This window comes from Mustelus asterias, chromosome 14 (genome assembly GCF_964213995.1).
Source record: "Mustelus asterias chromosome 14, sMusAst1.hap1.1, whole genome shotgun sequence".
In the NCBI taxonomy this organism is placed as follows: Eukaryota; Metazoa; Chordata; class Chondrichthyes; order Carcharhiniformes; family Triakidae; genus Mustelus; species Mustelus asterias.
In genome coordinates, this window is record NC_135814.1 from 8511812 (window position 1) to 8529879 (window position 18068).

General features: G+C 47.3%; 1 protein-coding gene across 1 annotated transcript in view; it reads left to right on the forward strand.

Moving 5' to 3' along the window:
* The first annotated feature begins 1404 nt into the window (after positions 1-1404).
* Positions 1405-18068, forward strand: part of arhgef49 (Rho guanine nucleotide exchange factor 49) — a 30566-nt gene continuing 13902 nt past the window's right edge. Inside the window, 3 exon segments of the mRNA XM_078229295.1 lie at positions 1405-2138; positions 2193-3140; positions 15350-15518. Coding sequence (XP_078085421.1) covers positions 1405-2138; positions 2193-3140; positions 15350-15518 — 1851 coding nt within the window.

Here is an 18068-nt window from a genome sequence, read left to right on the forward strand (position 1 = left end):
GTGAGAGCCACCTTCAAGGTGCACCCAATGACCTGAGAACGCCACATCCACAAGAGAGGACCTGACGGACAGACTCAAAGAAAATGGGGTGAGCTGCTCTGGGGAGATGGTGGGATAGTGGTAGTGACACAGGACAAGACAGGACAGAGGGTTAAGCTAATGCTCTGGGGGCATGAGTTCAAATCCCACCACAGATTGTGGTGGAATTTAAAGTTCAGTTCCCAAATCCGGAATGTAAAGCGAGATTCAGTGACAGTGATCATGAAGCTGTCCACTGTTACCAATTGTCATAAAAACCCACTGGTTCACTAATGCCCTTTAGGGAGGGAAATCTGCCATCCTTACCTGGTCTGGCCTACATGTGACTCCAGACCCACAGCAATGTCTCTCAAATGCCCTCTGAAACAGCCTCGCAAGCCACTCATTTCAAGGGCAATTAGGGATAGGCAACAAATATTGACCTGACCAGTGATGCCCACATCCCATCGAAAACAAAATGTTATCAGGTAAAATCCAACTAATGTATCCATGTGACCACAGAGTTTCTGACTCACCGTTTTCCTGTACCAACAAGGGGTGAGAGAAAATCCTGTGATATTGGGAGGCTGCATTCTATGCTTCATCCTATTGGTAATATTGATCAGGAGAATTCTACCACTGAGAACCTATTAACGAATAGAGTGGAGAATAACAGATACCCGGGAGTGAGTTACCGACTGGAATCTAATCGAGGGGTTTGGGGCGGTTTATACATAGAATAACAGATGCCCGGGAATGAGTTACAGACTGGAATCTAATCGAGGGGTTTGGGGTGGTTTATATATAAAATAACAGATACGCGGGCATGAGTTACAGACTGGAATCTAATAGATGGGTTTGGGGTGATTTATGTGCAGAAGTGATACCCGGGAGTGAGTTACAGACTGGAATCTAATAGACGGGTTTGGGGTGATTTATGTGCAGAAGTGATACCCGGGAGTGAGTTACAGACTAGAATCTAATCGAGGGGTTCGGGTTGGTTTATATACAAAATAACAGATACCCGGGAGTGAATTACAGACTGGAATCTAAACAAGGGATTCAATTGGTTCATATATAGAATAACAGACACCCGGGAGTGAGTTACAGATGGAACCTAAGCAAGGGATTCAATTGGTTTATATATGTCTATATATAATTCTGTTACTATATGGGACATCATGATCCAGATAGAGACAAAAATTGTACAGAGCATTCTTCCAGAAAATAGTGTTTCAGTTTATGTCCATGCTGCCATTCTGCTTTGTGCTGCATGAAGTCATTGGGGACAATAGTAATAGCTTTTCTGTGTGTGTCTCTCTCCGACAGGATACTCAGTCTCCTCTCCACAATAGATAATTGGAGGTTTCAGTATGCACAGTCTCGATGCCAGATGTGAGCACCAAACCATGTGACTTCTCCGGCGCAGCAGCTGCTCTCTGTGGCATGGACATTGGTTACTGCTCTGATGGCGTGCCAGCACGTTTCCCCGTTCCTGAGGCAGATCCCGCCTTCCCGAGGGGGTCCGCGATGACGTACACCGCCAGCGTGCACGAGAGTCGGGCCGTCCCCTGTTGCCAGGATGGCGGTTCCCTGAGCGACGTGGGCCTGATGGGCTGTTCAGGCTCCACTGCGCAGCTGGCGTGTTGCCACCTGCCAATGGAGCGACTGTGCCACCCCAGGCCCGGAGGTTCCCCGGCCTTGGGGTGCGCGGCGGAGAGCCCGGGAGGCAGGTTGTACAGGAGCTTGGAGAACCTGCACTGGGTCGCAGTCACCGAGGGGAAAGGTCGGCTGTTCAGCCCGCCTTGCCAGGCCGTGGAGAGGGAGTTTGTTTTCCACTGCCGGACTACGAGCGATTGGTATGAGGTGGCGACGGAGCACCCGGACATTGGCAACCTGCTGCGCGCTTGCGGGCAAGTACCCATCAGTCCCCAGTCCAGGCCAGGGGGGTCGAGGCACCTGCCGCCATTTGCCAAAGTGCCGCAGTGGCTTTTCCCGACAATGAATGAGAAGATCCTGAACGGTGATGCCAAGCGGGGGCTGAAGGAGAAGCTCAGGCTTCAGAGCAGCAAGGCGACAGAGGTCAGTAAACCTCTCCGCCCTCAGGCCTTACTCGGGGAGCTTGATTGGAAGGACTGGGCAGGAAGAGAGAACAGTGGGCACTGCACTTCCAGATGCGCGACGCGTTGCGGCAGAATGGCGACCTCGCAAGATGGCTGCACAGCTCCTCCGCAAAGGTCGCAGAGATTGACTAGCCCGGCGGAGATCAAGGAAGAAGCCATGAGGAGATTAAAGCTGCGACGCCAGAACAGCACGCCCAATCTGATGGCCTTGCCTTCCAAGGAAGAGGGCAGCGAGGTGGTCAAGTCTCAGACCACGGAGCCACTGGGTGAATGTGGAAAGAATAGATACGTGTTTCAGGGATCATCACCAACAGCGGCTGAGAGGAGGAGGAATTTCAAGGCGAGAGTCCACATCCCCTCATTTGAAGAGTTCAAAAAGATGCGGAAGAGGGAGAGGTGCCAGTCTCCGAACACTGAAAGAGAGGTGCAGGGAAGCAAGGGGACGAGCTTCTCCGCTTTGAGTAGCCTGGGGAGGAGGACAGCCAGTGGCAGTTGTCCCTCGCTGACTAAGATGGAATATCAGACTCCACAGAGGAGGCAGTCAGTCAAATGCCAGGATCTCGCCTGCTGTGACCAAGGGCCCTGCTGCTGCTACTTGGAGGCCCAGCAGCCTTGTCAGCATGTTGACCTCACGCCCAATGGGAATGGAAACCCCTGCAAGACCTCTCCAGCCCCGCAAATCCTGGCAATCTCCAAGCTGGAAGAGCGCCGTGCATCTCCAGACCCTATCTGCACTAGCCCAGCACCCGGCTTACCTTTGCAGACAACAGCCCTTCCCCATGGGAGTGAGGAGCTGGTGAGCCGGCAAGAGATCGCAAACTGGAGAGGATTTGGCCCAGAGCTCGGTTACACAGAGAAGAACATGGCGGGCGAGGCCCAGTTGTCTTGTTGTCCTTCACTCCTACTGGAAGCAGCTGCAGATCTTTCTGGCTATGGCGTTAAGTTTCAGCAGATGAAAGATGGTCTGATAGGCTCAGCCATTGACCTCATCAAAAAAAGGTAGGCCAAGCTATTAGCTCAACCTCTGACCCTTCACCAATTGGCCCAGCAGTAAATTAGCCACTTCCATTTGACCCTTAGCAGCTGCTCACTTTGCTTTTCTTCACTGCTCCTGGCCATCTGTAGATTTATGAGGCATTCTTGACAGACGCAATAATATGAACGGTCTAATGGGATTTCCAAACCATTAAATTAAACTGTCAAACCAACATTGAGGCTTTCCATTGACAATAAGATGTAAGAATGTGTCCTTCATGTTTTACACAAATATAAACACAGGTATGTTTGTGTTTGCGTGTGTGTGTTTTTGTGTGTTTGTGTGTGTCTGTGTGTGCATGTGAGTGTGTTTGTATATGTGTGTTTGTGTGTGTGTATGTTCATTTGTGAGAGTGCTTATGTGAGAATTTGTGTGTGTTTTCTGCATGTTTCTGTGTATGTTTGTGTGTGTATTTTTGTGTGTGTTTGTAAGAGTGTGTGTGTGTTTGTGTGTGTGTATTTTTGTGTGTGTTTGTAAGAGTGTGTGTGTGTTTGTGTGTGTGTATTTTTGTGTGTTTGTGTGTGTTTTTTGTGAGAGTGTCTGTGTGTTTGTGCGTGTGTGTGTTTGTGCGTGTGTGTGTTTGATTATGAGAGTGTCTGTGTGTGTGCAACAAGATTGATAAATTGATAGCACAGATTTAGCTATTACAGAAACGTGGTTGCAGGGTGACCAGGACTGGGTGTTCAACATTCCAGGGTTTACAATAATCCTAAAGATCAGGCCAAAGGGGAAAGGAGGTGGGGTAGCGTTGTTAATTAAGGAAGGTTTCAGAGCAGTGCTGAGTCGTGATATAAAGGCCGTGGATAGTGATGTAGAATCAGTTTGGGTTAAAATCATGAATAGCAGGGGAATGAAGACAAGAGTGGGAGGAGCCCATAGACCCCCAAAACGTGACCTCTCAAGAAGTCAGGGCATAAATGGGGAAATATCAAGTGCATGTTGGAAGGGAACTGCCATTATTATGGGAGATTTTAATCTGCATATTGATTGGACAAACCAAACCAGCAAGGGTAGCGAAAAAGAAGAATTTGCGGAGTGCATCAGTGATTGCTTTTTAGCGCAGTAAGTTGTGGAACCTACCTGGGAAGGAGCTATTTTAGATTTGGTTTAGTGTAATGAAGAAGGGATTTTGTGGTTAAGGATCCCCAAGGGGGCAGTGACCATAATAATAGAATTTGCAGATACAGTTTGAGGGTGAACACCATAGATCCATAACCAGTGTCTTCAACTTAAATAAAAGCAATTATAATGGTGTGAAGGAGGAGTTGTCTAAGGTGAACAAGCTAATTTACAGGTCAGTAGATGAGCAGTGTCAGATATTCAAACAGCTGGTCCAAAATGTTCAGCAGCAGTTTATCACAAGCAAAAAGAGGGATTCCACGAGAAAGAGACAAAATCCATGGTTAACACAGGAAGTCAGGGATGATGTTACATTGAAAAGCAAGATATACAAAGTGGCAAGGGAGAGTGATAGACCAGAGGGAAGTGTTTAGGATCCTGCAGCAAAACACGAAAACTGTCATTAGGGGGAAAATAAATTTTGAGAGAAAACTTGCATGCAGCACAAAAGCAAACAGTGTTTCTATGGATATATAAATAGGAAGTGGGCGGCTAAGGTAAATGTGGGATCTCTACTGATTGAGGCTTGATATAGCAAAGAAATGGCGGATATGCTAAATAAACCTTTTGCATCAGTCTTCACTGTGGAAGACATTACAAATATCCCTAAGAAATAAGATGGGCTGATTTCAAATAACATGGTAGAACTTATAAAAATCCTGTGTGTTTGTCCATATGTATGTGTGTGCATGTATGTTTGTGTACATGTGTGCGTATGTTTTTGATTTGATTTATTATTGTCACATGTACTGGGATACAGTGAAAAGCATTGTTTCTTGCGCGCTATACAGACAAAGCATACCGTTCATGGAGAAGGAAACGAGAGGGTGCAGAATGTAGTGTTACAGTCATAGCTAGGGTGTTGAGAAAGATCAACTTAATATATGGTAGGTCCATTCAAAAGTCTGACAGCAGCAGGGAAGAAGCTGTTCTTGAGTCTGTTGACCTCAGACTTTTGTATCTTTTGTGCATGCGTGTGTGTTTGTGTGTGAGTGTGGCTGTTCATATATTTGTGTGTGTATGTGTGTGTGTGTGTGTGTGCCTTTATGCGTGTATCAGTGTCCGAGTGTTTGTGCGCGAGTATGCATCTCTGTCAGCCTCTTTCTCATATTTACGTTCAGTTGCCTGCCGGGTGCAGGAATGAGGAAAGGACTTTGGTCTGTCTATTTTGCAACCTTGAGTTCAGGGAAAAGAGAACATAATGAGGGTTCTTGCTGGCAGTTAAAGGTCAATTATGTTCACAGTGTCTAAACAAACTGGGTGCAAACTGGCTCCAGGTTCATTGTGTCAATCAGCGATTACAGTCCGCAACCCACACTGCCTGCAGTTTCAGGAACACAAAGGTTACAACGTCAGAAACTGAACGGGATGTTCAGCGATGCTGGAAAAACGTTTCTTTATTCAGATGTGACAAAGTCTGTTTATTCTATTATTGATGATTTCACCAGCAAAGCATTGCAGCATCAACAGTCAAGAGAAAGGGTGAGCAAACGAGGACAAGGGGTAGAGAACAGAGAAGGGGACAAAGATTGGGGTAAGGGAGTGGGAATGGAGAAGAGAGAGAGAGCAGAGATGGAGGGGAGAGGACTGCAGTGATGGAAGAAAGGCAGAAAGGAATGGAGGGTGAGAGGGCAGGAGAGAAGGAAGAGCAGTGGAGGGAGGGGAACGGAGGTGAAGGGAAAGAGCCCAGTGATGGAAGACACAAAGACAGCAGTAGTGGGAAGGGAATAGATAAGATGGAAGCAGGGAGGTTGTTCCCACTGGCAGGTGAAACTAGAACTTGGGGACATGGCCTCTGATGCACATCAATTTAGACACGAGGCTCGAAGCTCAGTAAATGAAGGCTTTTATTTACTACTAATGAAGCTATCAGAACTTATGTACACTATCCCAGACTGAAGGGGTCCCGGCCAGAGCAGGGACTCTTATACCTCTCCCAGGAGGCGGAGCCCGACTGGGATGTGCCACAACAGTATCATACACAGGTGTAACAACCCCACCCTAACCCAACAGCAACAATAGCACAATCCAACAGTAACATATGTACATCCTTGTAGTCCTGGCCAGCCCCTGGCTCAGTACTATCCAGTGGGAACCAACGCTGGTTCACCACAGCCTCAAAATAAGGGGGATCAGATTTAGGACTGAGTTGAGGAGGAACTTCTTCACCCAAAGGGTTGTGAATCTGTGGAATTCCCTGCCCAGTGAAGCAGTTGAGGCTACCTCATTGAATGTTTCTAAGGCAAGGATAGATACATTTTTGAACAGTAAAGGAATTAAAGGTTATGGCGAGCGGGCGGGTAAGTGGAGCTGAGTCCACAAAAAGATGAGCCATGATCTTATTGAATGGCGGAGCAGGCTCGAGGGGCCAGATGGCCTGCGCCTACTCCTAGTTCTTATGTTCTTATAAAATGACAGAGATGGAGAGCAGAAGAAATAGGAAAAGGAGCAGAGCATTCAGACCTGTTTTGACATTCAGTTGGATCATGGCTGCAAAACAATAGGGAACAGGAGCATCTGATCTGGCGACCAAATGGAATCAAGAAGGCAGGATGAATAAAATATGTGCCTAGCCATATAAGATATCGGGTAGAATATCAGTACTTTATCTTGGTGCTTCCCTTGCGTAGGAGAGCTACAGTTGAGTTCATTACACTGAGTGTAAATGTACTAGCTTTGCAGCAAAAGGCAGCCGCAAAACATAAATGTGTTATGAAATGAAAGTTGTCTTTGTTGCTCCAGTGTCAGTTTTGGGGGACACAGCTTTTCTGCTCAATTGTCAGGGATCATTTTCATTACCAATGCTGAGCTTCCCAAAGACACCAGAAATGCGCTGATGGGCTGGGCCTCAGCTGAGCAGGTGGGGTTTAAAGGCCAGCCAGCCACTCCCATTCTCAATGGCTCATGCAATACTGACTGCCTTCCACCAAGGAAAGAACACCAGAGACGGGAGAAGGCCAGCCGAGGATAAAACAACTAAAATAGAGTGCTGCATCAACGGCGTTTGCTCAGGCTCAGTGAAAAGCCTCGCTAATGTGTGATTGTAGAAGATTGCAATCATGTAAATAGCACCTTCCAGAATTAATGATTCCTAATTCATGAATTCCACTGTGTATCGAGACAAGTATGAAATATTTATGAAGCAAAATCCTTTCTTGGTGACTAATGGTGTCATCAATTGTCAAGTGTGACCCCTGGATCACTTACTGCCGACCCGGAGCTGAATGATACAAGCTAATGTACCAGAGGGGCTGACACTTAACAAAGATCCCAGCTGCTATACGTCAAACCAAACACACCAACAGAGTGTTAGCCAGGTTGACTCTGGCCATTTTCTTTTAGTTGTTAGACCTTCTTTCCCCTTCCCACCGCCACCCCACTTTTCACTCACAGACTCGCGATTCCATAGGTGCCACTGGCTTTCCAGCAACTTGCCCAAGAGGCTGCTCAACCACAGGGGCATCACATCACAGTCAGGCTGAGTTTAGTGTTATCCTAATGTGATGGCCCACCCACACACAGACACACACAGACACACTTACACACACACTCTCTCACACACACACACACACACACACACAGTAGCACAGTGGTTAGCACGTGGGGCGGCACGGTGGCACAGTGGTTAGCACTGCTGCCTCACAGCGCCAGGGGCCTGGGTTCAATTCCCGGTTTGGGTCACTGTCTGTGTGGAGTTTGCACATTCTCCCCATGTCTGCGTGGGTTTCCTCTGGGTGCTCCGGTTTCCTCCCACAGTCCAAAAGACGTGCTGGTTAGGTGCATTGGCCATGCTACATTCTTCCTCAGTGTACCCGAACAGGCGTCAGACTGTGGTGACTAGGGGATTTTCACAGTAACTTCATTGCAGAGTTAATGTAAGCCTACTTGTGACAAATAAATAAACACACACACACACACACACACACACACACACACACACACACACTCACTCACACACACACACACACACACACACACACTCACTCACACACACACTTTACCATCTTCTGGCCCGATCCGCGTCCGTGCTGTTACCGACCTGCAAAGTAAAAGTCTGAAGTCGCCACTGCAGCCTCCGAAGAGCGGGGTCAGAGACTGCAACGGCTCCCTGACACAGGTCATCCTCTGGTCTGGGGAGGAGGGGGGAGGGGGGGAGGAGAGGGGGTGTGACATCTGATCCTCTGGTCGGGGGGTTCCGCTGCCTGTCTGCGGCCGATCCCTCCTGGCACCAGTGATGGTGCCAGGGGGCATCGGCCGCAGACAGGCAGTGGAACCCCCCCCGACCAGAGGATGAGACATCACACCCCCTCTCCTCCCCCCACCCAGGGGATGATCGGTCACACCCCCTCTCCACCCCCACCCCCCCACCCCCACCCCCCCCACCCCCCCCCCCCCCCCCCCCCCCCCCCCAGGGGATGATACGTCACAACCCCTCTCCTCCCCTCCTCCTCTGGAGAGAGTGCAAAGAAGCTTCACCAGGATGTTGCCTGGTCTCGAGGGTGTTGGCTATGAGGAGAGATGGAATGAACTAGAGTTGTTTTCACTGGAAAGACGGAGGCTGAGGGGAGACCTGATAGAAGTTTATAAAATTATGAGAGGCATAGACAGGGTGGATAGTCAGAGGCTTTTTCCCAGGGTGGAAGTGTCAATTGCAAGTGGGCACAGGTTCAAGTGAGAGGGGGAAAGTTTAAGGGAAACGTGCAGGGGAAGTTTTTCATGCAGAGAGTGGTGGGTGGCGGGAACGCGCTGCCAGAGGGGGTGGTGGAAGCAGGCACATTAGCAACATTTAAGAGGCATCTAGATGGGTTCATGAATAGGGAGGGAATAGAGGGATACGGACCGAGTAAGGGCAGAAGGTTGTTTTTTTAGTTTAGTTAGGGCACAATGATTGGCACAGGCTTGGAGGATTGAAGGGCCTGTTCCTGTGCTGTACTTGTCTTTGTTCTTTTGTTCTTAGAATCTTAGAAACCCTACAGCACAGAAAGAGGCCATTCGGCCCATCGAGTCTGCACCGACCACAATCCCACCCAGGCCCTACCCCAATATCCCTACATATTTACCCATTAATCCCTCTAACCTACTCATCCCAGGACACTAAGGGCAATTTTAGCATGGCCAATCAACCTAACCAGCACATCTTTGGACTGTGGGAGGAAACCGGAGCACGCGGAGGAAACCCACGCAGACACGAGGAGAATGTGCAAACTCCACACAAACAGAGACCCAAGCCGGGAATCGAACCCAGGTCCCTGGAGCTGTGAAGCAGCAGTGCTAACCACTGTGCTACCGTGCCGCCCCTTATATGACAATGACTCGAGATTTTCTTTTGTTTCAGTGTCCCTTTCCCTTCCTCAGTGTAGTGCCAGCTGTTCTTTAACATCCACCTGAATGGGCAGGCGGGGCCTCAGTTTAATGTTGCATTCAAAAGACAGCATCTTTGACAGTGCAGCACTCCCTCAACACTGACACTGGGTGCGTCATCCTGGATTTCGTGCTGTCACTTGTGGGACTTGAACCTTCTGACCCAGGGCAGAGCACTGGCCATTAGGAAAAGTTCCTACTGGTAAAGCTAGAATAGCTGGTGGATGAAATGCTTCCAGTAGCTGACCTAGAGAAAGGACATTACAACAAGGGAGTCAGGATCAGCACAGGCTTAAAGGGCTGAAGGGCCTGTTCCTGTGCTGTACTTTTCTTTGTTCTATGTTCTTTGTTGTAACTCATACACACACACACACACACACACACGCACACAGACACACACGCACACACACACACGCACACACACACACTCGCACACACACACACACTCGCACACACACACACTCGCACACACACACACACACTCGCACACACACACACACACACACACACACACATGCAAACTCACACACTCACATAGAAACATAGAAACAAAAAGCATCAGTATGCCATTCGGCCCTTCGAGTTTGCTCTGCCATTCATTATGATCATGGCTGATCATCAAATTCAACATCCTGATCTCCCTTTCCCCCCCGTATCCTTGATCCCTTTAGCCCCAAGAGCTATATCTAATTTTGTCTGGAGATCAGGCAACTTTCTGTCATAGTGAATTCCACACATTCACTACTCTCTGGGTAAAGAAATTTCTCCTCACCTCAGTTCTAAAAGGTTTACCCCTTATCCCTATCCCTGTACTCAAATCCTCTCACTATGAAGGTCAACATACCATTTGCCTTCTTTACTGCCTGCTGTACCTGCACGCTTACTCTCAGCGACTGATGCATAAGGCCACTAAGGTCTCACTGAGTATCCACCTCTCTCAATTTACACCCATTCAAGTAATAATCTGTCTTCCTATTCTTGCTACCAAAGTGGATAACCTCACATTTATCCACATTATACTGCATCTGCCATGCAGATGCCCACACACTCAGCCTGTCCAAATCAGCTCACCCTCCCACCCAACTTTGTATCATCTGCAAATCTGGAGATAATACATTCAGTTTCTGCTTCCAAATCATTAATATATAATGCGAACAGTTGGGGTCCTAGCACAGGTCCCTGCAGAACCCCACTAGCACTGTCTGCCAATCAGAAAAAGACCCATTTATGCCAATTCTATGCTTCCTATCTGCCAGCCAGCTTTCTATCTATCTCAAGACATTACCTGCAATCCCATTTGTTTTAACTTTACATAGTAGTCTGTTATGTGAGACCTTGTCAAAAGAATCATAGAATCCCTACAGTGCAGAAGGGGACCATTTGGCCCATCGAGTTGGCACTGACCACAATCCCACCCAAGTCCTATCCCCATGACCCCATTTACCCTGCTAGTCCCCCTGACATTAAGGGTTAATTTAACAAAAACATAAAGCCTTCTTTAGCCGGGGGAAGGGGAGGGAACGGTTTACGCCATCAGTGTGGTGGGCTGAGGCCTGATAGAGGCTGCGAGGCTGGATCCACAGAGATTGGGGTGCCCTTTGAAAATGGCACTCCGATGCACACAGAAAATAAACCCCCCACCCCTCAAGGACATGGAGATCCCCCTATCATCAGCATCAGGGTTCGTCCCCCCAACAACAACAACATAACATGAACCCCATCCCAATATAGCACCCCAGAGTGTCCACCCAGCACAGCCTCCAGCTGTCGCACAAAATGGCACTTCCAGTAGGGTCTCCAGCCTCTCTTATCTATCCTTATAGCTACAATTGTTTACAACAAAGAATAAAGAAAATTGCAGCACAGGAATAGCCCCTTCGGCCCTCCAAGCCTGCACCGACCATGCTGCGCAACTGAACTAAAACCCACTACTCTTCCGGGGACCATATCCCTCCATTCCCATCCTATTCATGTATTTGTCACTATTGTATCTGCTTCCACCACCTCCCCCGGCAGCGAGTTTCAGGCACCCACCACTCTCTGTGTAAAAAACTTGCCTTGTATATCTCCTTTAAACCTTGCTCCTTGCACCTTAAACCTATGCCCCCTAGTAATTGACTCTTCCACCCTGGGAAAAAGCTTCTGACTATCCACTCTGTCCATGCCTCTCATAATCTTGTAAACTTCTGTCAGGTCACCCCTCACCCTCCATCATTCCAGTGAGAACAAACCAAGTTTCTCCAACCTCTCCTCATAGCTAATGCCCTCCAGACCAGGCAACATCCTGGTAAGTCTCTTTTGTACCCTCTCCAAAGCCTCCACATCCTTCTGGTAGTGTGGCAACCAGAATTGAACACAATATTCCAAGTGCAGCCTAACTAAGGTTCTATAAAGCTGCAACATGACTTGCCAATTTTTAAACTCAATACCCCGGCCGATGAAGGCAAGCATGCCGTATGCGTTCTTGACTACCTTTTCCACCTGCATTGCCACTTTCAGTGACCTGTGTACCTGTACATCCAGATCCCTCTGCCTATCAATAGTCTTAAGGAATCTGTCATTTACTGTATATTTCCTATCTTTATTAGTCCTTCCAAAATGCATTACCACACATTTGTCCGGATTAAACTCCATCTGCCATCTCTCCGCCCAAGTCTCCAATCGATCTATATCCTGCTGTATCCTCCGATGGTCCTCATCGCTATCCGCAAATCCACCAACCTTTGTGTCGTCCGCAAACTTACTAATCAAACCAGTTACATTTTCCTCCAAATCATTTACATATATTACAAACAGCAAAGGTCCCAGCACTGATCCCTGAGGAACGCCACTTGGAGTGGAAATCTGCTCTCAAAGGGCACAGAGACACCTAGGTTAAAGTCCAACAGGTTTATTTGGTAGCAAAAATACCATTAGCTTTCGGAGTGCTGCTCCTTCGTCACTTGGAGTGGAAATCTGCTCTCAATCACAGCCCTCATTCAGAAACGTACCCTTCCATTGCGACCCTCTGTCTTCTTTGACCGAACCAGTTCTGTATCCACCTTGCCAGCTCTCCTCTGATCCCATGCGACTTCATCTTCTGCACCAGTTTTCCATGAGGGATCTTGTCAAAGGCCTTACTGAAGTCCATGTAGACAAAATCCACTGCCCTACCCTCATCAATCATCTTCGTCACTTCTTCAAAAAACTCAATCTCTGAAATCATTCTTGTGAATCTCATCTGTACGCTCTCCAACGTCTTTACATCTTTTTTCAAGTATGGCGCTCAGAATGGACGCAGTGCTCCAGATGAGTCCCAACTAGTGTCTTATACAAGTTCAATGTGAGCTCCTTACTCTTGTAATCAATATCCCTCTTAATAAAACCTAAGCACAGTGGTTAGCACTGCTGCCTCACAGCGCCAGGGACCCGGGTTCCATTCCTGGCTTGGGTCACTGTCTGTGCGGAATCTGCACTTCTCCCCGTGTCTGCATGGGTTTCCTCTGGGTGCTCCGGTTTCCTCCCACAGTCCGAAAGACATGCTAGTTAGGTGCATTGTCCATGCTAAATTCTCCCTCAGTGTACCCGAACAGACACCGGAGTGTGGTGACTAGGGGATTTTCACAGTAACTTCTTTGCAGTGTTAATGTAAGCCTACTTGTGACATTTATAAATAAACTTTAAACTTTAGGTTACTATATGCTTTATTAGCTGCCCTCTCAACATGCCTTGCCATCTTCAGTGACTTATGTACAAATACACTGAGGTCCCTTTGCTCCTGCACCTCCTTTAGTTTTGCTTCCTTTATTTCATCCTGTCTCTTCACATCTTTCCTGGCAAAATGAATCACCTCACACTTCTCTGTGTTGAACAGCATCAGCCCAATCTGCCAGTATGTCTATGTGCAAGTCGATCTCATCACAGTTAATAGCACTTCCAATGTTTGTATCATCCTCAAATTCTGAAAGCGCCCTGTTAGAAGTTTATAAAATTATGAGGGGTATAATAGATTGGGTGAACAGTTGGAAGCTTTTTCCCAGGGCAGAAATGACAATTACAAGGGGGCACAAGTTCAAGGTAAGGGAGGAAAGGTTCAGTGGAGATGTACAGAGGATGTTTTTTACACAGAGGGTGGTGGGGGCCTGGAATGCACTGCCCAGTGAGGCGGTTGAGGCAGTTACGTTAGTGACATTTAAGACTTATCTCGATAGACACATGAACAGACGGGGAATAGAGCGATACAAGCGGTTGGTCTAGATAGGACAACGTGATCGGCGCAGGCTTGGAGGGCCGAAGGGCCTGTTCCTGTGCTGTACTGTCCTTCGTTCTTTGTGCCCTGCATTTTGATAAGTTTTTTATTTTGCCTGCCAAAATGGACAATTTCTCATTTGCCCACATTATACAGATCTTTGACATTTACTGTAACTGCCTGTGTCCCTTTGTAACCTTCTTATTTCCTCTTCACAATTTGCTTTCCTCCCTATCTTTGTGTCATCAGCAAACTTGGCAATCATCCATTCAGTCTCTTCATCCAAGTCATTTGTATAAATCGTTATAATTTGAGGTCCCATGCTGGGAGTAAGTGCTTTATTCCTGTGGCACACCACTCGTCACACCCTGCCAGCCAGAAAAAGATCCATTTATGCCAACTCTCTGTTTCCTCTTAGCTCGCCAAACTTCAATCCATCCCAAATGTTACCCCCTACATCCGGAGCTTTTATTTGATGCAATAACCTTTGATGTGGCACTTTATCAAAAGCCTTCTGGAAATTTAAATACAGTGCATCCACTGGCTCCCCTTCATCCACAGCACATGTGAATCATTCCCTTTCACAAAACTATGTTGACTCTGCCTGATTGCCTTGAATTTTTCCAAGTGTCCTGCTGTAACATCTTTAATAACAGTTGCTAATGTGTTCCTTCTGACAGATGTGAAACTAACTGGCCCGTAGTTCCCTGCTTTCTGTCTCCCTGCCTTTTTGAATCATAGAATCATCGGAACCCTACTGTGCAGAAGGAGGCCAATCGGCCCATTGAGTCTGCACCCACCACAATCCCACCCAAGCCGTATTCCCACAACCCCTCATATTTACCCTGCTAATCCCCCTGACACTAAGGTTAATTAAGCATGGCCAATGTACCTAACCTGCACATCTTTGGACTGTGGGAAGAAACCGGAGCACCCGGAGGAACCCCGCGCAGACACGGGGAGAACGTGCAGACTCCACACAGACAGTGACCCAAGGCCAGAATTGAACCCGGGTCTCTGGCGCTGTGAGGCAGCAGTGCTAACCACTGTGCCAAAGTGGATAAAGGAGTTACATTTGCCTTTTTCCAATCTAATAGCACCTTCCCCGAATCTGGGCAATTTTGAAAAATTAAAACCATTAATTAAAAATTGTTCTTTGTGGGAGCTTGCTGTGTACAGATTGACTGACATGTCTCTCTACAGTGACGACACTGCAAAGCTACTTAATTGGCTGTGAAGCACGAAGCTCAGGAAGGATGCTATATAAATGCAAATCTTTGCCTTTTATTTCAAATCACGCAACAAGTAAAAATCCTGGAATCAGAAATATCGCAGGAGGCTTTTAACAGACAGTGCGCAAGTTTGAAATGGAAGTAATTGTGCGACAAGTGTTCTAAGAGGTTGCAATTAAAGAATTTGGCGATGGTCCTTGTTTTGATCAATCCGTTCTGCTTCCTTTAACAGCTGCACTGCAGAATCTGCAGCCGTACAATCATCCCATCACCAGGAACTGCTGGATGACATCACCGTCAATGAACAGGACAATCAATCAGGCCCAGTTTCCACGGCAACCCTGGATTGCGGCGCAGAAGGCAGTCGGAAGGCTGCTGGTGCTCATCGGCAGACAGACTGTGTAAATAAGCCGGCTCTTTATTGCTCTCAGCTGTGAGGCCAGAACTACTTAAGACAGGCCGAGGATTTACCCTAGTGGGCGAGCGAGTAAGACGAGGAGGCTTTGCTGGTGACTAATTGCAGCTTGTACCGACACGCAAGCTGCTTTAGATGTCAGTCGCGTGGCAACTTCATGACGCATTGTGTTGTTGATGCACTCTGGACAGAGGCAATGGTGGGAACGTGGCAACATGGTGGGGGTGGGGGGGGGGGGGTGAGGTTGCTAGACAAGGGAAGATCACCAATCTGCCTTCTACCAGCTTGGCAGTGGCGTAAAACAATGATAATGGAGTTGTTGGCTGATTATAGCGATCAATCTCTACCAATTAGTCTACCACAGACCCCAACGCGTGGCAAAGAAAACCAAATCGAGGGATTCAGATGGTTTATATATTTAATCATGAATACCTGAGAGTGAGTTACAGACTGGAATCTAATCGAGGGGTTCGGGGTGGTTTATATATAGAATAACAGGTACCCGGGAGTGAGTTACAGACTGGAATCTAATCGAGGGGTTTGGGGTGGTTTACATATAGAATAACAGATACCTAGGAGTGAGTTACAGACTAGAATCTAATCGAGGGGTTCAGGGTAGTTTATATATGGAATAAGATACCCGGGAATTAGTCACAGGCTGGAATCTAATCGAGAAGTTTGGGGTGGTTTATATATCAAACAACAGATATCTGGGAGTGAGTGACAGAATGGAATCTTATCGTGGGGTTCGGGGTGGTTTATATATAGAATAACATACACTGGAGTGAGTTACAGACTGGAATCTAATCAAAGGGTTTGGGTGGATTATATATAGAATTACAGATACCTGGGAGTGAGTTACAGACAGGAATTTAATCAAGGGGTTCAGGGTGGTTTATATATAGAATAACAGATACTCTGGAGTGAGTTACAGACTGGAATCTAATCAAGGGATTTGGGGTGGATTATATATAGAATTACAGATACCCAGGAGTGAGTTACAGACGGGAATTTAATCGAGGGGTTTGGGGTGGTTTACATATAGAATAACAGATACTCTGGATTGAGTCACAGACTGGAATCTAACCAAGGGGTTCGGGGTGGATTATATATAGAATAAAAGATACTCTGGAGTAAGTCACAGACTGGAATCTAATCAAGGGGTTCGGGGTGGATTATATATAGAATAACAGATACTGTGAAGTGAGTCACAGACTGGAATCTAACCAAGGGGCTTGGGGTGGATTATACATAGAATTACAGATACCCGGGAGTGGAATCTAATTGAGGGGATTGGTGGTTTATATAAAGAATAATGGATAACGCTGGAATCTAATCAGGACATTAGATGGTTTAATACCTGGAACAAAAGCAAAAGTCTGTGAATATTGGAAATCCTTATTAAAAACACAACATTCTGGAAATACTCAGCAGGTCAGGCAGCATCTGTGGTGAGAGAAACAGAGTTGATTATTTCACATTGTTGGCCTTTCAACAGAACTGGAAAAAGTTGGAGATGTGACAGGCTTTGAGCAACTGCAGAGGCAGGAAAGAGAGAGGGTGGATTGGGGGAGGAGGGAAACAGAGCAAAGGGAGGATTGATTGACACAAGAGATGTGGTACAAGGCAAACGGGGGCAATGGGATATGATGGGTTGAGGGTGAGTTTGAAAGATCATTATCAACAACTGCTGTCAGAGAAATTGAGGATGTTCGTTACGATCTGAAATTGTTCAACGCAGTGTTGAGTCAGGAAGTTGTAAAGTGTCTAACTGTAGGATGAGGTGTTGTCCCTCGAGCTTCCATTGAGCTTCATTGGAATAGTGTAGCTGACCGAGGACAGAGAGGTCAGTATGGGAGAAAGAACAGACAACCAGAAGCTCAGCGGCACACCTGCAGACAGAATGGGCAGGTTCAACAATCTACATTGGGGGAGGCTGTGGCGTAGTGGTATGTCACTAGCCTAGTAACCAAGCGACCCAGGGGAAATGCTCTGGAGATCTGGGTTCGAAACCCATCACGGCAGATGGTGAAATTTTAATTCACTAAAAATATCTGGATTTGAGTCTAATAATAACTATGAAACCATTGTTGATTGCTGTAAAAAGCCATCCGGTTCACTTAATGTCCTTTAGGGAAGGAAATCCGCCAGCCTTACGTGGTCTGGCCTGCAGCTTTGTGGTTGACTCTGAAACGGCCGAGCGAGCCACTCAGTTCAAGGGAAATGAAGGGATGGGCAATAATGGCCCAGCCAGCGACGCTCACATCTCCTGAACAAAAGCAAAAAAAGGTCTTCCGAGTGCATAGGAGGCCAAATTGTGAACATGCTAAATTGAAAGGAGCACCAGCAAATTAAATTGCTGCTTCTCCCAGCTGGAATCTTTGGAGCGCTGCATAATGGGAAGGTGGAGTTGTAAGGGCAGGTGGTGCACTCCCTGCACCTATGTGAGAAGGCGCAGTGAGAAGAAGAGGGCATGTTGTGGGGGGGGGGATATTAAGGAATGGGCCAGGGTCTTGCAGAGCGAACAGTCTCTTTG